At 46.0% G+C, this 26,364-nt stretch overlaps 1 protein-coding gene across 1 annotated transcript; it reads left to right on the top strand.

Moving 5' to 3' along the window:
* Positions 1–23,321, top strand: Dennd11 (DENN domain containing 11). The gene is given in 10 exon segments (XM_048340353.1): positions 1–45; positions 47–272; positions 8,077–8,176; positions 9,041–9,199; positions 12,871–13,024; positions 16,479–16,617; positions 18,167–18,298; positions 18,440–18,590; positions 19,198–19,266; positions 19,540–23,321. Coding segments are annotated over 10 exon segments (1,371 nt in total). The 3' UTR covers positions 19,736–23,321.
* Positions 23,322–26,364: the final 3,043 nt, after the last annotated feature.

The following is a 26,364-nucleotide window of genomic DNA, read 5'->3' as shown; positions in this document are numbered from 1 at the left end:
ATGGTGGAGCAGGGAGACGCGGCGCCGCTGCTGCGCTGGGCCGAGGGGCCCCGGCGTCTCCCCGCCGCAGGCCCCGGAGCTGCCGGCGGGAGGCTGGGCCGGGCGGGGAGGCGGCGGGGGCGCCCGGCCGGCCGCCGAGCCGCCACGGAGCCGCGAGCCCGCGGAGCCCGCTCCCCGCGAGGTGCTGCTGCAGCCCGGGCGGCTGGAGCTGGGCGACGTGGAGGAGGACCAGGTGGTGGCCGTGTTTGTGGTCACCTTCGATCCCCGCTCGGGTGAGGACGGCGGCGGGGCCGAGGGGGCGGGGAGCGGGGTCGGGAGCCTCCCCCCCACCCGAGGGGGGGGGTCTGGGGAAGCACACCGGGGCTGGCTGCGCGCGCACCCGCACCCACACACCTGCGCCGTCTCCTCCGGGGGTGGAGCGGGCGGCCCCCCGAAAAGCCCGGGGGCGGTGGGGCCCGGCTTCCCGCCCGGGGAGGTCCCGGCGCGGCGCGCCCCGCTGGCTGCGGACCCCGGGGCTTTGTTCCCGGAGGCCCCGCCGTGCCCGCAGCCCGTCCGTCCCGCCGCGGCGGGCGCCTCTCCCGCGCCGGGTGCCCGGGTCCCGCCCGCCCGGGGTCCGGGCTGGGGGATCGGGAGGGCGGGCGGGCGCGCTGGCTTTTGTTTTCCTTCTCTCCTCGCTGGCTGGAGGGCTTTTCTGGTGGGAAAGAGTGGGGGGGGGGGCCACCCCACCCCTCCACCCCCACCCCGCGAACGCCTTCGGAGACCCCCGGGCCCGACCTCCCCGGCCCCCCCAACCCCCGCGTGCCCGCCTGCGCTCCCACGCGGGCAACTCTCCTGGCGGCCAAGTTCACTTTCTCCGCCGGCGAGCGGTCGTCTCTTCCTTCCTTTTTTTTTTAGGGATTGACCTCGAGGGCGTTGGGGAATGGATGGGGCGCGGGGGTTTAAAGCGCAGAAGCTGGACGAAAGGGGAAGCCACCCGCGCGCTCTCTCGTTGGGGTGGGGGTGGCGCCCGGGGGGGGGGGGCTGTGCGGTGAGGCTTGTCACCTGTGGGGGCTGGGGGTGGGATACTGGGACGGGGCATGAGGGAAGGGCTGGGGTGGGGTGGGAGGAAAAGGGCTCCGGATTTGAAGAAGGGGAAGCAGACAGGGTTGAAAAACAAGGAAGGTGATGGTCTGCAGACAAGATGTCATTTGGTCCAGGATTCTGAATCCCCTCTTCTGTGCCCACAACCCTGACCTTTCTGAATCCTCTCACTTTTGCCCCACTGAATGCCAGGAGCTTTCAAACTTGGTTTTTTTTTTTTTTTTATTCTGACCCACCATAGGAAATTAATTTTACAGACGAACCTCACTGCCAGTATGCTCAAGTCCTCGGTACACGCATATGCAAATGAAGCCAAATGTTTAATGAATAGTGCCAACCCCTTCTACAGGTAGCACATACTTCATGCTCTCCCTCCTGCCCTCCCTCCCTCCCTCTCTCCCTCCCTCCCTCTCTCCCTCCCTCCCTCCCTTCCTTCCTTCCTTCCTTCCTTCCTTCCTTCCTTCCTTCCTTCCTTCCTTCCTTCCCTCCCTCCCTCCCTCCCTCCCTCCCTTCCTTCCTTCCTTCCTTCCTCCCTCCCTCCTTCCTTCCTTCCCTCCCTCCTTCTTTCCTTCCTTCCCTCCTTTACTCCTTTCTCCCTCTTCCTCTCTCTCTCCCTCTCCCTCTTCCTCTCTCTCTCTCTCTCTCTCTCTCTCTCTCTCTATCCATGATAGGTGCTGGTTGCTTTACATACGACTGGGGACCCTCTCTCTCTCTCTCTCTCTCTCTCTCTCTCTCTCTCTCTCTCTCTCTCTCTCTCTCTCTCTCTCTCTCTCTCCCCATGATAGGTGCTGGTTGCTTTACATACGACTGGGGACCCTCCTGAGGCAGTTAACGCTCTATGTTTCTGTTAAATATGAGTCACCCTAGACTTTTCCCCCCTTTCTTACCCAGTATTGCCCAAAGTAGTAAAGCAAACCTTGCTTCCTTGTGAAAAGCAACAAATGTTGAAGTTACCACTTAAGAGGAACTTTCCCACAGTTTTTCTCTCTGTGGTCTTCCTTCCTGGCCATGTCTTCAGTTTTCATTTCTAGCAGTGCCCACCTTCCAGTAACTTTCTGCCCAGACCATGGGCATTTCGTGAACATTCTCACCAGTATAGGTTACTGTGTGTCACCATGTGTTGAAATGAGAGATAGAGGTAGACACAGAGATAGAGAAATGGAGAGATGGGGAGATGGGGTGGCGAGAAATCGAGATTGAGAGAGTGAATGGGAAGGTGTTCATAACTTGACACTTGTATAAGAAAGTTGATATATGAAGGGGGATTGGGTCCTCATTAAAGAAAGAGTATGTGCGTGTGTGTGTGATTGGACAGGAATGTCCTCACTGATTCTTTCATTGGTGAATAGAAGTAATTCTTTTGCATTTTTAAATAGAAAGTTTAGGAAGCTGGATGTTTTATATAGAGAAAGAATATATTTTCATTGAGCTCATGACATTAAACTTATGGCTGTTGGATCTACAAATTATGGGAAGACTAGGGGCTTCAAATTCAAGGTGAAATTCCTTGTACATATGTGCACACTTGCACTCTCCCCTCCCCCACCACTTTCCCTCTGAGTGTGTCTCTCTCTTTCTTCCTCCCTCTCTGTCTCTCTCTCTCTCTCTCTCTCTGTCTCTCTCTCTCCCTGTCTCTCTCTCTCTTTGGAGCAGGGAGCTGTCGGATGATGGTGCTGGCCATCTGGGCCACAAAGCTGCCATTGAAACCAGGCCCAGATGCCAGCTCTGCATGCTGGGTAGAAAAGGTTGGCAAAATATTGCATTTATTTATTGTTTGCTTGTTTGTTTGTGTTCAGCCACAGAATTTAGGACCTGACTGTAATTTTTTATTTGTTCTTTGGGATTCTAGTAAAAGTTACTTTCCTCTACTTAATTAAGTAAAAAGGAATCATCATAGTGTAGGCTTTGGCTAGCCAGTGTAATTAAGGACTGAAAGTGGGACTTGGGCCAATGAAGCTTTGTACCTGCAGTGTCTGGTCACCTCTGAATCTACCCTTTTGCACCAAGTATATGTATATATATGTGTGTGTGTGTATGTATGTGTGTACACATATATATATGAAATATTCACTCTACACTGCTACATTTGAAGCTGAGTTATTTTACGGGTGTCCAGAGGAGATTCCTGTGCTTGTGTGTTTTATTGGCACGACTTGGAGGGGGAGGGAGATGGTCTCAGGGCATATCATCATGTGAGATTTTCAATGTGCTCCTTTGTTTACTCTTCCTGACTAGAAATGAACTATGACCTCTTCTCCCTTGACCTGCAGCCCAAGTTACACCCAAACACCAATTTCATGTAATGCATCGGAATGCCCCTGTGCTTATATCAAGTGGGTCTATTTAAAATCAATTTTGCATACTCATTTTTATTTTTTGTTATTATGAAGGTGTTATACAGAGGGGTTACAGTTACATAAGTCAGGTAAAGTGTACATTTCTTTTTGAACAATGTTACCCCTTCCCTTGTTCTCTCTACATACTAATTTTAGTCCCTATAGATTTTCCCCATACAATCAAGGAACTACAAGCCTTATTAATAGCAAAGAGGGTAGAAAGGCACAGTGAGATTAGGGTGAGGGCTGGTCCCAAAGGCAGAATGTGGAGTGTTGCCCATATCAGCTGACTCCTTTCAGAAAATAAATGGCACCAGCCCTGTGGGGGGGAGGGGTTGATAAAGTGGCAGGTGAATGGAAAAATTTGAAGATGTACTGAGCAGTCTGGAGAATGCCCAGCTCACAGGGAGGCAAAGGGAAAGCCAATTCTGATGTCCACCCAAAAGGTCTCCTGGAAAGATGAATTCTGTCACTGTCCTGTCTCTGCCTTCCCCATCAGGTGTCAAGATTGGCAGAAATACAATTGTGGTGAATTCAGTTAACCCCACACTAGCAGAATCTTTGCTGGGTTAGTGAATCACCTTGCATGTGGTTTGCAGGGCAAAGTCGGTTTGCAGTCATCTGTTGTGAATTCAGTTTCTTCTCTTAAACTACCGAGGGAAAAGTAGAGGAATTCCAGCCGTCTTCACTGTGATGATGAAAACACATAGATTCAAAGAGCAATGGGGTCAGCGACTGAAAAAGTAGATGGGGTCTGCTAACTGGAAGGTTGTTTTCTATGCAGAATTAAGGCACTGGAATTCAGCCATCCATTGACATATGGCTGACTTGAAATCTCCAGCACTAATCTCTGCCTGACTCAAAGCTGTTCATCCTGCTTCCTTTTCCCTTTGCCTTAGTGGTACTCTCATCCTGGGGTGGTTTTGGGACTCTTTTTCAAGCCAAAAATCAGTTACTACAGGCTCCTTGGGGTCAGGATCAAACACTCACCTGAAGTTTCTTCTGTTTCTGGACTTTGGTGATTGTGGAGAGGAAATGTGATCTCGTAAAGGAAACTTGTTGGTGCTAAGGATGACACAGCTGGATTCTGGCCTTTATTTCTGAGCCAGGAATCCCTTTGCTTCCTGGCTGGAATTAAGGCATCTGTGTGGTGGGAGGAAGCAGATGGATGGGAAGAGTAAACACAAAGCACCTTTGGGAGGGCAGGGGGGGGACTGCTGTAAAGTTCCTTAGGCCAGACAGCTGTGAGAATGTAACCAGGCAGACACCTCACCATCCAGGAAGAGGAAGTGGGGACTGAAGCCACCTGTCAAGAGGTGTCCCATCAGAGAGAGAGAGAGAGATTGTTTGGGCTCCAGATCAGTGTTTTTTTCATCCTTTTGAACATTTTGGGCTGAACTTTCTAATGGGCAGCCATAACAGCCACTAAGGTCTGTGCTCCCTAGGAAATGATGCTCGGCAAATCTACTGTACCAGGGATTAAGATCATTTCAGCAAGCTAGAACATTTCAGCAGAACAGGGGAGAAGCAGAAGCAGCCTTTATGCAGGGGAGACAGTCTATATCTCAGTCTGAAAGCTTCTAAAACATCTGCATGGGGGGCCTTCTGCACACCCAGAGAGCCAGTAGGCTGGCCTTTGGAGCAGTGGTGGGGAAGTGGCATGGGGAGTTCAGGTTATCTGCACACACACAGCCCTCTGGCTTCCCCTGCCCATTGTGCTGTCAGCCTGAGTCTAAGTTCTGTGAAAGAGGGATGTATTTGTTTTTCTATGAGCTCAGCATCTAGCACGGTGCTGCCAAGTTTTGCTCCACCAATGTTTACTGAATGACCAGCTGAATATATACACTACAGATCGCCACATTTATTCTTCCATGGTTGTGCAAACTCCTCAGAAGCTACCCCTGCAGAAGAGGCTGGGCGGACCCTCCAGGTCCTGTGGTAGGTACAGGTTATAGCCCAGGAAGAAGATGGGCATGCAGCCCAAGGAGAACAGGGTAGAGGGAAAGATCAGGGGCCTTTTGTTATTGATTTCCCTTGCTGACTCCTAGGCTTCAGCTCCCTGGCTAAGTTCTCATTAATATGGCCAGACTATTAGAAACACACGAGGGTAGAGTGGTACTACTGAGCCCAGGATAGGTAGATCTCAGTGTAAGGTTTGTTTGTTTTTTTTCTTTCTGGCATTAAATATCTTTCAGTAAAGATTGCTATTTTTGCAAAATCATTTTCTTTTAAAGCTTTGTAAATTCCACGTATAAGCAGGCTTCCTGTTTACAGCAGTCCAGGGGCTGGGAATATGGCCTAGTGGTAGAGTGCTTGCCTCCTATACATGAAGCCCTAGATTTGATTCCTCAGCACCACATATATAGAAAAGGGAAGAAGGGGCACTGTGGCTCAAGTGGTAGGGTGCTAGCCTTGAGCAAAAAGAAGCCAGGGACAGTGCTCAGGTCCTGAGTCCCAAGCCCCAGCACTAGCTAAAACACACACACACACACACACAAAAACAAACAAAAAGCAATTTACAGCAATCCTATAGAAGGACGTCCTCAAGTCATCCTAATAGCTTTCCTCCTTTCTTTTTTCAGTGCTTTATATCTTTTACATCTCTAGCATTTCAGTTGTTTTCCCAGTTTGCACGTTAAGACTTATTAAACCTTAGAAACACTGAAAGACTAGTACATGAAGACCCGTATATCCTTCCCAGACACACCCCGTCTGTTGACATTTTGTCATATTGGCTTGGTTGCTTATCCTCTTAGTTCCCCTGCAACATTAAATTCTCCACCATGAAAAATCATGTGGTGAAACTAACAAGACTCATGAGAAAAATGCGGTGATGAGCACAGCCCTCAAAAACTGTCAATAACACAGGTTAAAAAAAAAATAACTGACAGGAAAAGAAGACAGGAACCCATTGAAAAGCCTAGGGCAGTGTTGCATATGTAAATAAACATAGGGTCTGTCCATAGACATGAGTGTGGAAAGGGTTGAGTTTGAGTTATATCATGAAATGAAATGAAATCATGGAAGTGCCATCTGCAGTCAGACTGAAAGCTATAACACTAGATGTTGGTAGCATGAGCTGGCAACACACACATGACCTGAAGTAGCAGGAAGAAAAGTAAGGTGGCTGCATTTTGTGAATTCCTTCTTGGCTTGATTCAGCTAAGTTTGGTTTTCTGCATTCCCCTGCGTATCTGATGATTGACATCATATGTAAGCAAATATGAAATGTATTCTATGGGTTTGAAAAAGGCACAAATACTATACATTTTCCATAACAACAAGAAACAGCTTTACTATCCTAAAAAAAACAACCCAGTGCTCAAGCTGTTTATCCCTTCCTCCTCGATGATGGCTTCATAATATCTGTAATGTCTGCCCTTTTCCAGAATGTCACATCGTTAGAATCGCACGATATGTCATCTTCTCAGTGAATAATTTAGCCTGGAGTTCCTCCATGTCTTCCTATGGCCCAGTAGTGTTTTTCTTCTTAGTGCACAACCATATTTTCTTGTAATGGTATAGTTTGCTCATCCATGAACAAAAGTACTATGTATTATAAATGTGTATGTGCAGGTTTCTGGGTGGACACATGTTTTCAACTCATTTGCATAAATGTAAAGGAAGACAATTCCTGGGTCCTATGATAAGAGTAGGTTGAATTGGGTTAGAAACTACCCAAGTGCCTTTCAAAGTGATTGAACCAATCCCACCAGCAATTAACGAGAATTTCGGTTTCAGTGTTCATCCTTACGGAGTGTTTCTGGTGTTTGGGATTTTAGCTTAGTATCTAATGGGTGTGCAGTGGATTTCATTGTTGCTTTAGTGTGCAGTTCCTTCAGGTGATTCTGGACATGGTTTCATGTGCTTCTTTCCCATCTACATATCTCTGATGTCGTGTCTGTTCAGGTCTTTTGCCTATTTGCAAGGTAAGGATGAGAAAGGTTTGTTTTGGTTTAAAGGTTTCAAGGTGTCAGTCCATCCTGGCTAGGCTAGTGCCAGTGCAGCAGAGCAGAGCAGAGCAACTGACTTCATGTTGTCAGGGAGGCAGAAGAAAGAGAAGGAGCAGGGCAAGCTGTCGTCCCCAACATAGAGTAGCCTCAGAAGAGGTACCGATTTCCTCCAGCCAGATCACAGCCCTGCCTTACTTCACCTTCCGATTAGTAATCCTTCCGATTAGTAATCCATCAAGGGATTAATCACGCCCCAGTACACACACACACATACACACACACACACTCGCACACACACAATGTTCCTAAAGAACAGAGGTAGTGGCCACATGATTTTGGAAAACATGAAGCACTTGATAATAAAAATGTGAGATGATGAAATGGAACAGAAAGAGTTAAAGGAAATTATACATTTAGAGAATATGGTATGGAGGGGAGACTTGGGAATGGCTGACAATGGCAGACCAAAGGCAGTTGACTAAAGAAGAGGGTTGCTTGAGGCAGGAAAACAGGTTCCCTTCCTGCCTGGCTGAGCATTCTCTGGAAGAAACAGTGGAGTGCTGGATCAGATCAGCCTTGCCCTTCTCAGTGGTCCTGAGTCAGGCCAAGTCAGCAGTACACGTTTGAGAAGCCATGCCTGCTAAGTACACAGCTCTTTGCTCTGAATGATTTTGTTTCTTTTAACTTGTATCCTTTCCTTCCCACAGGAAACATGGTAGAGTGGTGTCTACCTCAAGATATTGATCTTGAAGGAGTGGAGTTCAAGTCTATGGCCAGTGGGTCCCATAAAATTCAATCGGATTTCATGTAAGTTACTTCTGAACCCAGATCCTCTTAAAACACTTCTTCCTCCCTCCCTTCACTTTCTCCAGAGCCCAAACACAAATTATTAGGAGGTCTTCAGGTAGTGTGTGCAAATGATCTGGAAATATGTATAAAAATTTTGTGTTCTATGAGTTTTCCAGTAAGAAGAGCACTAGTTTTCCTTAAGTTCTTAGTGGGTTTCATCATGCCCTGACAGTGAATGCCTCTGACCACAGGTGTTCTCTCACCTGCTGAGAGGGAATGTAGCTCTCCTGCAAGTGCTCATTGTGGAATAACATGAAGCACATATGGGTGAGGATTCTGGCTTAATGTAGGGCCGATTTTCATCCCTATGTAATTGATGCATTATGAGTTTTGTGAGGGGGGAATAAATGGAAAGACTTTAAGAGTAATTCATTAGCTTTAATCTTCTCGTTGAGCAGAAATCTCGAGATGTAATAGTATGAGAAAGTAAAATGGCAGCAGTGTTGAAAATTGCAGACAGAGCTTCACAGACTGAGAGATTTCTGCTCTGGAAACAGACTGTTGGTTCCCGAGGGGCCTACGGTTCTGGTTTTCCTGTCCAAGTCATTGCTTGTAGAGCAGGGGAGGGTGGCTGTGTCTACATGAGCATCCAGCCAGCTTGCTGGGGGCCACAGCCCAGCCTCGCTGAGGAACCTCAGCTGGAGACTTCTAGAGTGTTTAAAGCTTGGCGGTCTCTCCTCCGTGAGTCCGAGCGGTTTGTTTTAAGGCTGAACTTGGTGATTTGGAGCGCTCGACACAGTGGTTTCATGTGGGATTGGATGGTAGAGGGGGAAATGTTCTTTTCCTGACCTCAGGCCACATTCCATATTTGGTCTATTTCAGCTATTTCCGAAAGGGACCCTTCTTTGGCCTGGCCTGCTTTGCCAACATGCCCGTGGAAAGTGAGCTGGAGCGTGGTGCACGAATGAAGTCCGTGGGTATCCTCTCTCCTTCCTACACCCTGCTCTACCGGTATATGCACTTCTTGGAGAACCAGGTTCGGTAGGTGGCTTTCGTCTGTGTTGGGGGTAGCAGCGTTCGGCCAGCGGGCGCTTGTGCCATGAGCCCCCGAGAGAAAGGACCTGTGCTAGATGCCCAGGTGCCGCTCCACGCGCGTGCATGGCTGGGCCGAGCCTTAGGGGGTAGTCCTTTCTCTCAGCCAACGTCTTGGGGAATAGTTCTTCCTCCCACAACCAAAGCTGGAGGAGATATTGCTTTCAGTTTATATTAATGCCGTCATTACTTTTGTTTAATTAAATAATTTGTTGACTTGTACTTAGTCTTTCTTTGTTTACCCCAAGGCAATATAGTTATCTCCTGGCCCCGTACATGACAGATGATAGATAGACAGACAGACAGATTAGACAGATATATCTAGATCTGTCTTTGTGTATGTACAACACATATATACATAAATAGATCTAGATCTATCATATATATATATATATAAAACACATGTCTAGGGATTTACTTCTATATAGAGAGATTTAGATAGAGATAAATAGATAGATAGATATGGAGAGTCTTGTACTAATTAGGGTAATAGGAAAATAATTTTTTTTTTGTCATGTGCCTTCAACTCAAGGCCTAGACACTGACCCTGATCTCTTTTGCTCAAGGCTAGTGCTCTACCACTTTGAGCCACAGTGCCACTTCTCAGTTTCCTGGTGGTTAATTGGAGATAAGAGTCTCCTGGGGACTTTTCAGCCTGAGCTGGCTTAGAACTATGATCCTCAGATCTCAGCCTCCTGAGTAGATAGGGTTACAGGCATGAGCCACTGGCACCCTGCTAGAAAAAGAAGTAACAATTATGTTTCAAATAATGAGGGAGAAATTTATGTCTAATCCTGGAAGCATTGTTAAGCATTACCTCTTTTCTATTTGAGTGTTTGTATATTTGAAGGCAGTGGACTTGACAGCTGGTTATGGTGGTGCTTGAGCCCAGGATCTTAAGGCTTTCCATTTGTATCAATAGCAATATAGCAATACCCGGTCTCAAAAAAAGTGTGTGTGTGTGTGTGTGTGTGTGTGTGTGTGTGTGTGTGTGTGTGTGTGTCTATGTGTATGGACATTGATATTCGATGTCAACTTTTCTTTTTTTTTTTTTTTTGCCAGTCCTGGGGCTTGGACTCAGGGCCTGAGCACTGTCCCTGGCTTCTTTTTGCTCAAGGCTAGCACTCTGCCACTTGAGCCACAGCGCCGCTTCTGGCCATTTTCTGTATATGTGGTGCTGGGGAATCGAACCCAGGGCCTCATGTATATGAGGCAGGCACTCTTGCCACTAGGCCATATCCCCAGCCCTCGATGTCAACTTTTCTATCCTGTACATTTATCTGATATATTTTATGTATATTTATCTACCTGCCTGTTGTACTTCTTTTGGAGACAGTGCTGTACTATGTCGCTGAAATTGGTTTTGAAGTCGTACTCCTGTCTCTGCCTTCTGTGGGCTGGAGTTACTGGTGTGTGCCACTATGCCTGCATCTGTAGTCTATATTTTTTTTTTTTATTTAAAACTTTTTGTGAAATGTGATCTGTCTCCATAGTTGTTGAAAAGACTTGGAATGTTTAGTAATGTTCATAATGTATGAGAAAAACTAAAGTTTCTCCCAAATATCAATACTCTGAACTCCAACTGTGTATATCATACCAAAATGGAATTTGTAATTTTGCTTTGAATAGGTTATTTTAATGAAATATATTAAGCATGGTTTTGTTTTTATAGACTAGAAGAAAAGTAAGGGCCCCATAAATTCATATGGTTATTTCCTCTGTTTGAGCATTTTAGCATGTAGTATATTTCTTTTTTTTTAATTTACTTCTCTACATTTTAGAGTTACATTGAACAACTTCATGCACATCTTTTTCTGTGCTTGGAGCACTTCTTCAGCTTTGTCTCAATGGTAATATTATGAAGTTTAAAGACGGGAATATTTTTATTGGGATCCTGACAGTTTTCAGAAATTATTCCTGTAAAGATAATGATTTCCCAAAGGGCAATACATTCTCCTGGCTCAAAAGCCAGACTTTATGAGGAAGTAATAAGTTAATCAGAGTTCTGATTAAATAGCAGCCACAGAACCTCAAAATGCAATGGCTCAATTAAAATAGAAGGGTTCTTTTTCTTGGAACAGTATAGAGATAAGGACAGTGGTCCAAGCGAGTAGACTTCTGTGTTTTATGCCATTATTCAGGAACCTACCTCTCCTTTCTCCTTATTCCTCCACCACCTAGAAATATTTGTTTTTAGGAGTTCTCGTGCACGTGTGGAAAGCTTGCACTGCTTCTGTACCCACAGACGGAGAGGGACAAAATACATCATTTTTCATGCACAACCATAATGCAGGAGGCCATCTGTTCCAATACAACATTCCCAATTCGAAATAAAACTTGTAGATTTAACATTGCGATGGATAGAGAGCAAAACGTCACTATAGTTTTAGCTCGTATTTTTGTTATTGTAGGTGCGGTTGAACCCCTTCATATATGTCTGAGTCCTTAGCATTTCCATTGTGAGCCGTTTCTGTCCTTTCCTTAGTAATGTCTAAGACGTTGCTGTATCATGTGGGAATTCGTTCTTTGTGATGTGAGTTGAAAGCGTTATCCCACTTGGTCATTTAACTTTGGTGTGAGGGGTGGGGGCAACACTGGTTTTTGAACTCAGGGCTTTGCTCTTGCTAGGCCGGTGCTCTATTGCTTGAGCCACGCCTCCACACTTTATTACTTTGGTTCATTTCAAGAGAAAGTCTCACTTTTGTCTCGGACTATCCTGGGTTGTGATCATCCTCATTTATACTTCCTGTTTAGTTGACATGGAGCAAGTATACAAACACCTCACCCAGCCACTGGTTGAGGAGGGGGCCTCAAACTTTTTGCCCGGATGGCCTTGAACTTTGATCGCCCTCTGCCTCCCAAGTAGCTAGGGTTTTGGGCTTGATCCGCTGCTCTGGGCATTTGTCTCTCAACTTTAGTTTTTAGTTGTATAGATAAAAGTTCCTTCTTTGAATTCATTAGCTTTTTGGTGGTATCTAGACTTGGAGGCATAGCTAAAAATGGTTTCCCAAGTTGGTGCTTAAAGAATCCCAGAAGTGATACGAGAAAGAGAGACTTGTGAGATGAAGCATGAGGAAAGAAACATGAGGAAATAAATCAAGTGTACGCAGAGTACTTTACGGCAGCAGTGACTTGACATAAATTACCTGGACTTGATTTTTGCAGCCCCTAATCTGTGTTTTATATTTATCCTGACTTCTGACATTCTGTATTGATTTGAATCTCATCTACAGCACTCGCCTTCAGTATCTCTCTTATAAGAGAGCCTTTTTACGAAATGATTATTTCTCATTGATCAAAAGATACTGGCTGACTGTTTTCTTTGGGAAGCCAGAACAATAGACATTAGTCACAGCCTGTTAATGTTGTCCATTTCCCACAGTCAAGAGAACACGTTTCATGGTGCTCTCGAGGACTTGGAGCGCCCCCCCCCCGCCCCCCCTCCCCCATTTGAGCTTTTCCTAAGTGTCATCTGTCATACCAGTGCAGACTTGGAGGAAGTCTCAAAGTGCAGATGTTCTGGGGACAGTAGGTGGTTAGTCCTGGAGGAATGAGGCCTGCGGAGCTAGCTCTCTGCTGTGACTGGAGCTGCTCTCACTGCGCATGTGTGTTTTGCACAGGCACCAGCTGGAGACTCCAGGGCATTACTCTCACCTGGCTGCGTTCTATGAGGACAAGAAAGGAGTGCTCCATGCCGGCCCTGGCCGAGGCAGCAGCCTGCCCCCTGTCTACTGGCTGCCTTCCATCCACCGCTACATGTACCCTGAGATGAAGGTATGGGGCCCGTCAGTCTCTCCCACACTTCTGGACTGGTTGGTATCTGTGGATAGTGATTGTGGATTCATTTTTAATTGATAAGGAATGTTTGTCTGGGACTCTTGCAAAAAGTCTGCTTCTGATAGAATCGGATAACAGCATGAACCGTTGGGCTTAGTTCAAACATAAGGCGAATTATCTCAAATCATATGCCTTCTAGACACTGGTGTAATTGCAGGTCAAAGCCATCTAAGATAGGCCAGTTTGTGATAGACTTTTAGGAGAATTCAGGGGGATTTGATTTTCTTGGTTGTTTCCGCTGTTGTAAAGCCAGACACTTGAGCTGAAGATTTGATGAACAAATAGGATCATTCTTTGTTTTATTTTTGATATTGTCTTATTTTTTTTTGTATTTTTTGAAGTACATTGCTTTTGATCACAGAATATTTATTAACATTTAAAAAAAGAAAAGAAATTTTGGTACACTGATTTTGGTACACTGGGTATTGTATATATGCCTACCTGATCTAGGGAAGGGAAAGAAAAATGAGGGTGTAAGATATCACAAGAAATGTACTCACTGCCTTATTATGTAACTGCACCCCTTTTGCACAACACCTTGTCAATAAAATTGAATTAATAAAAAAAAGAAAAGAAAGGAAAAGAAAACTCCTTGCCATACATTAAATGTTGGAGGGCTGGGAATGTGGCTTAGTGGTGGAGTACTTGCCTAGCATGAACAAAGCCCTGGGTTTGATTCATCAGCACCAAGTAAACAGAAAAAGCCAGAAGTGGCACTGTGGATCAAGAGGTAGAGTGCTAGTCTTGAGCAAAAAAGAAGCCAGGGCCAGTACCCAGGCCCTGAGTCCAAGCTCTAGGACTGGCAAAAAAAAAAAAAAAGTGTTGGGAAGATGGTAGATGGTATGTATTCCTTCCCTCTCCTCTGTGTCTAGTCACACGATGTCTCAGTGGACACCTCAGGCTCTTTGGAGAAAAACTAGGCATGAGTTTAGGGAGAAGGTGTTTAAGAAGAGGTGTTGGTCCCTGAAGTATTTGGCTGGCTGGAAAGTTAGGGAAACCAACTCCAGACTGGGAGCAGACATGAGCAATTTGGAGAGAAGGAAAGGTTTTCTGGTCCTCATTTTCCAGTTGAAGGGATTGAGAATTGAGACTTATCAAAGGTTCAGTGACTTGCTTTATTCCTTAGAGCCAGAAGGAAATAGGACTGAAATTTAAACATAGGACTTGTGCCAAAACCAACTCTCATTTCCTGCACTGCTTCACAGTCTTTGCCAAGATAGGGACACGGGAGAGCAAAAGGCATGTTCATGGGTCATAAAATTATTTACCTGGGATTCAACTCTTTTCTTTAAATCCCCTGGCCATAAGAGAAAAGGGGAGAATAGTACAGCGAAATAAGATTGAGGAAAAGCTTAGATACTAAAGCATGGAATTTGAAGCCTAGGACCTAACAGTCTTATTGGGAAAATAGATACTGTGGTTAGGTATTTCAGACTAATTTATTGTAGGATAATAGATAATGCAGGAATTCGAATTCTGAAGGAAAAAGCTGGAAAAAAAGGTGTGTGTGTGTGTGTGTATGCAGGTATAGTGATTACCTTTTTTTAGTAATTACTATATATATATATATGTTTATTAGTTACACAGTAATTTCTATTCTTTTCTACCCATCTATTGCTACCTAACATATTGCCCCAAGATCAAGAGCTTAAACACACACACACACACACACACACACACACAAATTCACAATTTTTGTGAGTCACAAGTTCAGGCATGGATTAGCAAGGCTCTTGACTTCATTGTTTCTCATGAGACCACAAGGTAAGTGTCAGCCAGGACTGGGGTCTCATTGGAAGGTTCAACAGGGGAAGTCGCCACTTCTAAATTCTTGTGGAAGTTGGCAGGATCAGATTTCTTAAGAGCTATGAAACTTGAAGCCCTTACTTAGTACCTAGATGGTAGATGGCTGTTGAAAGCTATCCTCAGTTTTTATAACCATGTGGCCGTTTGCTTCACCAAAGCCAGCAAGAGAGAGTCAGCAAGATGGAAGTGACAGTTTTGGAACGTAGTCAATATATTCTCTTTGCTAGAAGCAGGTTACTCGAGAAAGAGAGAATTGTGTGTCCATAGCATAAGGCTGTAAATACCAAGATGGAGAGTCATGTCTAAAGAGCTTCTTGCCACACCAGGACAGGGCAAGAAGGGAGAGGGAAACCCTAATCGGAACTGCGGAGCTTGAAGGAGGAGTCTCCGTGCAGCCCAGGCTCAGATGGCTGGGGAGAGCACTGCGCTGCTAATGTTGGAGCCACTTGCTCAGCATCCCAGCTGGGCTTGTGCTAAGAGTGTGGAGCAGAGCTGGAAGCTGGAGTCAGAGGTGTCCACTGCTGTGGCAGAAATACTAAGAGGAATGGGACACTGAAGAGAATGGTGCTTCCCTTCCTCGTGGCCTTCTGTTTTCATTAGAAGGACCTATACGCCAAATGGCCTGGAAGTACATACACTCCTTGCCAGTCATAGAGTAGCAGAGGTGTAATAATAGAGCATTAGAAGATGGTGGGAAAGCTCTACAGCATCAGTTTTGTGTGAGAATAGCAAGAAGCAGAAAATTATAGCCAATATGACTTCACCTATTATTATGTAAAATAATCATAGTCTCAGTTTTGGATATACAAACACATGTATATAGATACTGAGATATTCATATAAACTATAATTTATAATATATAATTTTATCTAATTATAATATGGTTTATACATTAAGGCTATATATTTATATATTCATGTAAATATTAATATAACTAATATATAAAGTAATATATATATGACTTGAGGTGAGACAAAGTATGATGGGAAGAAGATAATGCTTATATATAGAAGAAAGTCTTAAGCAAATGGCAGCCACAGAATTCAACCCTTTGCCATATAGCCACAGAGTTCAACCGATTGCACATCAAGAAATCCTAAACACATTCCGAACATGTACCGACTTCTAATTATTAACCACAAGCAATATAGCATGTTAACTATTTACCTAGCATTTATACTGTATGAGGTATCACTGGTCATCTAACGATGTCTTAAAACGTGTGGGAAGGTATGCGTAGGTCCTAGGCGTCCAATACAGCCCTGTGTGTATGAGGAGTGAACATCAGATTCTGGTACCGGGCATTGGGGGGAAGGGGGACTTGGAACAATATTCTGGAGATAGCTACAGGATGACTTTACTCCATAAGATGCTCTGTTATTTATAGAAAGTCGCTTCTATGTCCTTACTAAGAAAGGTTGAGACGAGGGGAGCCACTACATGGGCTGAAGCGGGAGGGGTGGGGGAAGGTTGTGCAGTGGTGCCCATTGCCCAGAGCTTTCCCGGCACAGGCTGGTGGCTCCAGAAAAACCACTCACTCCTGCTTGTCTCCTTCTTCCCTGGCCCCTTTTGATTGTTTCGCAGATCACCCATCCAGCTGGCTGCATGTCTCAGTTTATTAAGTTCTTCGGAGAGCAGATCTTGATTCTCTGGAAGTTCGCCTTACTCCGAAAGCGCATTTTGATCTTTTCTCCCCCGCCCGTGGGCGTCGTGTGCTACCGAGGTAACCGAACGCCTCTGCCGTGGGTCCTCCCCAATTCACAGAACACCAGCTGCTTCCGTCTTTGCTGGCCAGGTTGCGGAGAGCTTGGGTCTTATGAAGGAGATCAAGGGTTTGAGTCCTGAGAGTGGGCTTTGTCTATTTTCTATTTATGTCTTTTGGCTGGTCCTGGAGCTTGAAATCTGGGCCTGCGCTCTGGGCTCTGTCCCTGAGCTTTTGTGCTCAAGGCTAGTGCTCTACCACTTGAGCCACAGCTCTACTTCCAGCTTTTATTTTTTGGGGGGTGCTTTTTTGGAAATAAGAGTCACATAGATTTCTGTCCTGACGGGCTTGGAACCATGATTCTCAGATCTCAGCCTCGCAAGTAGCTAGGATTGCAGGTGTGAGCACCAGCACCCAGCTAAAATTTGTATTTTAGAATGTGGAGTCTTCAGGTAATGAGAAACTGGGTGTAGTGACTAAAGTGACCAGTAGCCAGTAGCCTAGTGAGAAATAAGGGCCTGGGCTAAAGCAGAGAATGTGGTTCGGGGTGTGTTTAAGAGACACATGGATTGGGTTGTCTGATCCGTTGTAAAGGCTCTGAGGTGTATAAAGGGGTAATGGGGAGGGGTGTGAGGTGACATGGATGGTGGCCCACCAAAATGAAGGACCTGGGAGAAGTGGTGAAAGGACTGGCTTGATGGGGTTGATGTGGGGCGTGGTGAATGAGCACTGGCTAAGATTTTGCCAACAATATGTATGCCAAGTGCTTGTATGGCTGGGTCAGGGCCTCTGTGGAAAACTCAGCTGCCAATGTGAGAGGGGTGTGAAAACTTGTGATAGCTGTGAGGTGGATGAAGCCACCCAGAAAGAGAATAGAGATGTGCTAGGCACGGGACAGGGAAACTGAGGTAGCTCTATCAGAAAGGCAGAACCAGAGAATACAGCGTTACAGTGGGCTGGTCTCAAGAACGGGTGAGTGAGCAGTATCGAACTCTTAGCACGACCAGTGAGAGTGGAAAACATGTACTGGGGTTGGTAGGTGCCTTGTGGGTGTGGCCTTTAGGAGACCCAAGTTCTCCCAGGGGCCCTGGGAGCTTCCCACCCAATGCCAGGGCTGCTTGGCTCCTGTGGTACATGATGGCCAAACGCAAAGCCCTCACGCCTCTCCATTAGCCCCCGTCCAATGGCTCTGGCAAAATGCCCAAGGCTGGGATAACTAATTCACAAGGAGAGAGGCCCGAGTCCCGGTTCCAGGAATCAGGAGTGTGCTCCCCAGGTGTCTGCACAGCTCTTGAGGCGCTGGCGGTGGAAGAGTGGAAGTGGGCATGTGTGTGAGGGGGAAGGGCCAGGCTCACCTCTGCACTCTCCACTCTCCACTCGTGGAACCACGTCGTCACCTTCGTGAGGGTGGAGTCCTGGGCCCTTTTCAAAGCCGGTCATCCTTCAGAACTGGGACCTTGGGGACCGCGCGTCTACACCACCGTGGCTTCTTGGCGGGGTTGGCCAGAAGGCTTCCGTGGAGGAGTGAGGGAAGACACTCCTGTCGCCTCTTCTTCCACCTCCCCCGCAGTGTACTGCTGCTGCTGCCTGGCCAATGTGTCCCTGCCTGGCATCGGAGGCACGATCCCTGAGTCCAAGCCTTTCTTCTATGTGAACGTGGCTGACATCGAGAGCCTGGAGGTCGAGGTGTCCTATGTGGCCTGTGAGTACAGGGCCCCCTCCTCCTCCTGTCCCTTATCCAAGCCCACCTGCTCCTCCCCTGGGCTCGTGGGCTCCCTGTTCCCCTGGAGGGGGCGGGGTCAGGCTAGCACTCTCAGTGGTTCCTTGGGGTGGCGGTTTCCAGGTACCACAGAGAAGATATTCGAGGAGAAGCAGGAGCTCTATGATGTCTACGTGGATAACCAGAACGTGAAGACACACCACGACCATCTGCAGCCCCTGCTGAAGATCAACAGTGCCGACCGGGAGAAGTACCGGCGGCTCAACGAGCAGAGGTAGGGGCGGCTGGAGTGCCCGGCCCGGCCTGGGAGGGCCACACCTGGGCCAGTGGGCACAGCCCAGGATGCTCGATCCTTCTCAGGACCACACGGAGGGATCTCTGTAAAGCCTGTCCCATCGCTCCTTCACCTGCTAGCGTGCAGGCTGCCAGGGTACTGCACGCATGAGGCAGCCCGGCCCCCACATCACATAACTCTCCTAAAGAGTGTGTGTGTGTGTGTGTGTGTGTTTGAGACAACCATTTATTGAACATCCACACTATGTGAATCCCTCTTGGAAACTTGCTGATGTGTTATTTCATATAATTCTCAATCATTTGGCCATCCTAGGAGATGTGTGGTGTCCTCACCATCCCATCTACGTGCTGGGCAATCAGGAAAGAGCAGCCATCGCCTGACCACCTGGCTGTGGGCCTGGGATGTTGCGTTGCTGTTTCTTCCTTTCCTGGCTCTTGTCTCTGTGCTCTGGATGGGGCCTCCTCTGACCCGTGCTGCTTCCTGGGAGATGAGGCCCATTCTAGATGCCCAGCCGCCCCACCAGCAAGCCTGTGGTTGGAGCCCTGGAGTCAGACTGACTGTCTGATGGAGATCTTCTTCCCTACAGGCAGATGCTGCTGTACTCTCAGGAAGTGGAAGGAGACTACAATCCTTGTGAAGAGGACCTGTTCGTGCTGTGAGTGGGCCTGGGCCGCGGCGGCGGGCCCCTGAGTCCTCTCGGCCAACTGTCCTGGCTGATGACATCCCTCATGCCACTCCCTGGAGTGGAGCTGTGGCTCAGGTGGTAGAACACCAGCCTTGAGCAGCAAGAGCTAATGGACAGTGCCCAGGCCCTGAGTTCAAACCCCAGTGCCAGTACATATGAAAAATAAGCTTAAAATAGCAACTTGGGTCCCAGCTGTGCAGGTTATAACTATAGTGAGTTCTTTTTTCTGTCTTGCAATTGCAGGTTTTTCCTAGAGCAAAACAACCGGATCTTTCAGACTTTATTGGAAGTGTCTGCCAGTCAGGACAAAACTCTGACAGCAGAGCACGCCCGTGGCATGGGCCTGGACCCCCAAGGGGACCGGAGCTTTCTCATGGACCTGTTGGAGGCCTATGGCATTGACGTCATGCTGGTCATCGACAACCCCTGCTGTCCATAGAAAGAGCGGCACGGAACTGGCAAGCCATTGCTGTGGTGACAACAACTCGGAGTGCACTCCAGGCCTCCAATGGCCTCATTTTTTTTAGGTTGACACAAAGGAAGATTGTTTCTACTTACCCACAAATGTAATTTTGGCAGTTTTCTTTCTTCCCTTTTTTCCCTAAGGGTAAGAGAGATGGCCTTGGATATTGGGTAGGCTACTTCCTCTCAGAGCTGCTGGGTTTGGGGGCTTAGTCTTCGTAGATGTGTTGCTAGGAGTGCGTTGAGATCTGGAAACACTAGGGTGGTCTGTTTGTCCTTGTCTCTCGATTCGTGCAAGAACAAGACAACCATCTGTCTAGAGTGGCCTTAGCTGTTCATCTTCCTACAGGCAGAAACTGATGGATGACCTTGAAAGGTCAAGATCTAGGGGTCAGAACTGTTCAAGTCCTTTTTCCTGTTCATTAGAGAAAGTCTATGTCTTCTCTGTTTGCTGAAGGCGGGACCACAGAGTGACACAAAGTGATGTTTCTTATACCCATTATGAGCCAAAATGAACGGAGAGCTAGCTTGTTAGTCAGCTGAAAACTAAGTTATAGAATGAAACCTGGAAATCCTTTTCCAAGTAAGTGAATGGCAGCTACTTGGTATAATGCTCTTTCTCTGAATCTCACCTCTTGAGATGGGCAGGTCACTTTCTCGCGGCCCATGTTGCCCTAGAGCTGGCAAGCAAATCCATTTTTATAACTTAGTCTCTCTAAAGGGCTGCACATCCTCCTGTTATGACTGGGGTATTTTGCAAGGGTGGAGCAGTAGCTATTTAAACAGGGTAGAGAAGAAGCTGTGAGTTTCTTCTCCGGGACTCCAAGAGTTCTCTAGAACCTTTGTTCACAGACCCTTGGGATTTGGAATCTAGCAGGATCTGATCTGACTCCAAGGTTTGATTGAGTTGTGTTATTCAGATTATTTACCAGCTTGGAGCCTTGATGAACATCTCTTCAGCAGAGGTGATTTTTCTTATGCCAGTGTCACTGGGCCCAGGAGTTTAGGCTTTGTCAGGAAGTATAGCAATGCCTTCTTGCAGGAGAGTGGGTGGGACTCCCCTCAGTCAGTGGTGACTGTACCCACTTCCTTGTGGACTGTTTCAGGTTGGGCAGCACCCAGTGGTGACCTGCCCACTCCTTTGGGCTGGGTTTCTTGATGACTACAAGCTTAGGTAAGAGGACAGTTGTTAACTGTAGGTAAAAAAAGAGCTCTTGTAGTAGTTTAGAGGGGGTCTTTTGGCCATAATGAAGGACTTGGGCTTGGGATCCTGGGTTGTTAACAGATTAATTTCTTCTCTTACCTCCTTCCCGCTGAATTCTGTTCTCAAAGTAGCTAACCATCGATGCATCCATGTCTGTGACCAGAAGCCAGCCAGAGGGAAACAACTTTCCAGTGGATGGATGGGTCATGCCTCTTATCTCAGTACTAGCCTTTTACTGCTTAACTCAAAGTATTTTCACTATCGCACCCTGATGCAGATTTCAAGAGTGAAGAAATTCATATGTATAGAAACAGGAATAGACACTGATGAATCAGGGTAGCCTCTTTTATGTAAATATATAAATAGATTTGGACATTGAAATGTAAACTGTGCAACTAATCCGTTTTCTTCTCTCCTTGTCTGTAGTGTGGGTTTAGCCATCATCTCAGAAACATGTTTACAAAAGAAAACAACTTTTTATGGACCACCTTCTCCTCCCTTGCAAGGCAAACAGGGACTTTCTCACTGGTGTTATCATTCCTTCTAGCAGTGAATGAGGCTTGGGTTTTCTGGTTTGGGGCTCAAAAGTTGGGACCAAGTCATTGCTTAGCATTAGCTTTGGCTTTACACATGGCTTTACACATCCCCTCCTGGGGACGCTATGGCCCTGTCATTTGTGAGTGCACGTCGGGAGGGATCTGCGTCCCATACCTACCATCCACTCTGCCATCTCTCCTGTGGCTGCACCAAGAGTAATAATAAGTCAGCACAGGAACTGGCATTTGTAATCACCCTTGTTATAAACCACATGGAAACCAAAGTGGGAAAGGCAACAGTTGTACACAGGTAGGTAGGATAGCATCTGTTGGCACATACGGAGGTTCATTATTTTACTACCTATGTTTTACAAGGGAGATAAAGGCAAATTAGTTCCTAGCTAAGTCACTGTCTTCCTTCCGGTGGCTGGGAGGATGGATTCACCACCTGTCCTCATATACTGAAAGCGCTTCAAACACTGAGGTCAAATGATCCGCCTCGCCACCCGTAGTGGCAGACATCAACCTCTAAGAAGAGATGGGGACCTGAGGAACTGTTTGCCTTTGAAGCGGCACAGCCCGGGAGACGGACCCCTGTAAGAGAGGGAACGGAGGGCTGTGGGTGCAAAAGATCACATGATAAAGCGCAGGGTGAGCACAGTTCTAAAACAGGCAAAAATTAATAAGGAGACCTGAGTGGCCCCATGTGGACTGCCAGTGTCCTGCTACGGTCCAGGCTAGTTGGATCTGAACCTGAGCTAAGTCTAGCTGTCCTGTCTCTTCCCTTCACCTTCTGGCTGTATTTGTGGGGATATCCTGCTGGGCCAGTCTCACCTTGACAGGCCTAGACTCTGCCTTTCTCATTTAAAGAAAACCCTTTACCGATTCAGGTAGGGGAGGGGAGGAGTTAAGGACTCCTTTTACACCCATCATAGTTTTTTAATATGCCATTTTTACTACTAATATACCTCTGTTCCCAGGAGCCATTGGAGCACTGAGTATTGTAGGAAAAGGCTGTGAATTAAGTTAATGTTTTTCTTACAAGAAGTGGAAGTTTATTTTTATATCATTGTTACTACATGATGACCTGGGTGTAAAGGTGTTGAAATGGAAGGTTTCAAGGCTATAACCCTAGAAGAAAGGGGGCAGTTTGGTACTTTGTTTGCAGCTGAAACCTTGAGAGGCTTCACTATGTGAATAAGGAACACACTGTGCTGTGTGATCTTGGCGGAACTCCACGTCCATGCCCCGGGCCCGGGAAGGATGCTACACAAACACTAACTTCAGCCAGCCTCTAGGACTGAAGAGGGGAGGGAGCTTCTGAGCTCTCAGCCCCTCCCTCCTTCAGTTGGAGGCCCCTGGGAAAGGGAGGTTGCTTTCTAGCTAGCAGTTCCATTCATTTTAAGTAGCTGAAATTTAGGGTGGTTGGGTGACATTGCAAATTTAGAAAGGGAATAGGAATTTTTTTTTTCAGTGCTGCACGGCAATAATGAAATTGGGTAAATTAAACCCCATTGTCTTCATTTTAGAATTGATTCTAGACATTTAGCCTAGGAGGACCTAAATTCGAAGTGGTTATTCAACACCATAGTGTTGAACGGCATAGCGTGTTCCTGACCTTTGAGTAAAATGTCTCTTCAGACAAATGATGAGTCGAATTTGCTTTCTAAGGCTAATAGGGGTTGTGGGGTGAGGTAGGGTATCCTAAATTGAACAGAGATAATCCACAAAGAAAAAAAAAAAACCCACAGAGAGGTAATCACATTGGCTGGTTGGAAGTATATTTAATTCAAATTAAGACTGAAGCAAAGATGAAGTATATATTTTTTTAAAATTAGGAAAACCAAGTTTGGGTCTGCCATGCCAACGTGACAGTCCTGAGCGAGGAGTGCGGGATTCTGGGTTTCACTAGCCTGGGTGGGTGACACCAGGGGTTGAGCATAGAGGTAAACACACTGAAGTCTCTTGTTTACCCAAAGCTTGTTGGCTAAAATTTTGTACAGCTCTAGGATATATCTTTTCTGAAAACAAGGTAGTTGTCACCTTGGAAGCCCTGTTTTCCTATCTCCCCCCCCCCCCCCGCAAGTAAGGCTCAGCATAACGTCCCTGTTGCCTTAAATGTAAAAACCCCATTTTGAATCATATACCATCCTGAGAGTTATAGCAATAAGAGAAACTGAATCTATTTTTGTTTCAAGTTATTACCTCATGTGATGAAATCCGGAAGTTCTTATGTTTTCTCTGGATGCTACTGTAAACAGGTGCAGTGGTCTTTTTCTTTTTTTTCTGTGTCTTTAATGGCAGTCATTTAAAGGCTTGAAGAAATCTGGGGTTAATCATATGGCTAAGAGTTTCTTGAGTTGCTTTGTTTCGGTGGTATAAATGACATCTATGTATATCATATCTGTATATATCTGAACCAAGTGTGTGCAGAGGTTGATAGAACTATATTTACAGAAAATGATTTTTACAATTAAAGTTCACATTTTAACATGATCATGTGTGGTGTGATCCTTCACCTAGTCAACCAATATGGTTTGTGGTAGGAAGGAATCGTGGTGGCTCCGCTGGGGGGACCAGAGCTCTCGGGCTGAGCCCTGCCTTGGCTTACATGAATGGGAAAGAGACCTAGAGAGAACTCTAGCAGAGAAGTTGTGGTTTGGACACACAGTGTTCAGAAATCAGAAGTCGAGGTTGAGAATATGCCATCCAAAGAGCCAGGGCTGCGCCCCCAGAATCACAAAAGGGAACTTGGAGAAGCAGCTCTTCTGTTTTACACAGTGACTGAAAAGACATTACATTACATTACATACTGGTACGTGTGTGTGTGTATGTGTGTGTGTGTGTGTATTGTGAACTTTGGGAGAGCTACTTAAGCAGTTCTTTTTTTTTTTTTTTTTTTTTTTTGGCCAGTCCTGGGGCTTGGACTCTGGGCCTGAGCACTGTCCCTGGCTTCTTTTTGCTCAAGGCTAACACTCTGCCACTTGAGCCACAGCGCCACTTCTGGCCATTTTCTGTATATGTGGTGCTGGGGAATCGAACCCAGGGCCTCATGTATATGAGGCAGGCACTCTTGCCACTAGGCCATATCCCCAGCCCCACTTAAGCATTTCTCACAAAGCCAGGTTCCTACTTTCCTGAGCACGGTAGCTATGTATGTATTTTGGGGGGTGCTGGAGAACTGATATGCCATGTGCATATACAAGACACTGTTGCTTAGTCATTTTAACTTTTGAGGAAAGAACAAAACCTTTGTTAACCTGTTTTCCAGAAGGCCTCCACAAGCCAGGTGCTGGTGGTTCACCTGTAATCCTAGCTACTCAGGAGGCTGAGATCTGAGGATCACGGTTCAAGGCCAGCCTAGGCAGGAAAGTCCATGAGATTCTTACCTCCAATTAACCAGCAGAAAACTGGAAGTGGCGCTGTGGCTCAAGTGGTAGAGAGCTAGCCTTGAACTGAAGAGCTCAGGGATAGCACCCAGGCAAAAAGAAAAAAAAAAAAAGGCATCTACTGCACAAAAATACGCAGCTTTTGGGTGAAATTAACCCACTGAAGTTCATAGTGCAGAGGAGGACACCAGCTCCGTTTTCCAGCTGTGACTGCATTGTAAAATGTCATTTCACGGAAGGACTAAGGCAAGAATGAAGAAATAGACAGTAAGGAAAGCAAGTCCCCACAGTAGAGCCTAAGAAAGAAAACAAAATTTTAAAGTGTGTTTATAAGTAAAATTCTTCATATGCATTAAATATCTTTCCCCATCCATTTGCACCATTGGTGTAGATGAAGCACTTCAGTGAAACAAGGAAGTCAGATTCTGTACTAGTCTTACTGTGATAGGACCATAATATGCTAATTTGATTCCTTACACATAGCCTCACCCCTCACCGCTCTATGGTGGCATGAAGGAGTGGCTCCTATATTAGAGATATGTTTGGACCCATCTGTAATTTTTTTGCTCAAGTGTTTTTTACCACCAACCCCCTTGACATAAGAGTGCTAAACAGGTAAGCCTTACATTTTGTGATCATGTGTGGAGAAGCTGCTGTATGTATAATAAAGCATTACTGGCCACTCTCTGTGGGACATGTGGGTATATTATCTTTCTGAGGAGAGGCTGGAGCTCTGGTCTGCCCGCCATTCTTCCCCACGTTCCTCTTTACTACCTCCTTCTGCACCTTGCTATGGCGCACGGACCCCTGGAGAATAAGGACTTCTGGAGTAGAAAATAAGGGAAATGTCAAGAGCGGTATTGGAACCACATGATGCTCATCTCTGCATAACATCCTTAGCAAATTGGGTGGTTTTGAGTTCTCTTTTAATGAAAGGAGGACCTAATGAAGTTGCCTGTTGAGAAGTCACTCGCTGTTTTAATGGGAGAACACTGCTTGTGCCATGCAAGAATTCAAAGAACTGTGTAAGATTGTTGTGATTTTTTTGTTTCTACCTGTTTACCTATGTGCTCACAAGTATAAAAAGCTAAACAAGGACTGCAACTGTTAACTCTTGTCGCACTACAAATATGTATTGAGTAAATGAGCTAACGAAGGTAAAGAAAATTCTAATAATTTTTAATTATCAAAGAATTAACTTTTCTCAGTTATAATGCCCAGTAATTACAAAAACATTTGCTCTTCACTAACTTAGCATTTAGGAACTATAGCAAAATGTATTTTATGTCCATTTATATTTTTTTTGTGAATGAGAAGCAATCAAAACAAAATGGCACACATAAAAATAAATTACATTATAAGATTCTTCTGCTGAAAGTGGTATGGAAATACGCCCACAGGGAGAAAAATTAACTTTTTTTTTTCAACTACTGAAGTACTAGTTTATTTTTATAAACGAATGAGGGGCAATAAATTG

This window comes from Perognathus longimembris, chromosome 2, assembly GCF_023159225.1.
Source record: "Perognathus longimembris pacificus isolate PPM17 chromosome 2, ASM2315922v1, whole genome shotgun sequence".
Lineage (NCBI taxonomy): Eukaryota > Metazoa > Chordata > Mammalia > Rodentia > Heteromyidae > Perognathus > Perognathus longimembris.
This window is presented reverse-complemented; position numbering and strand designations above follow the sequence as displayed.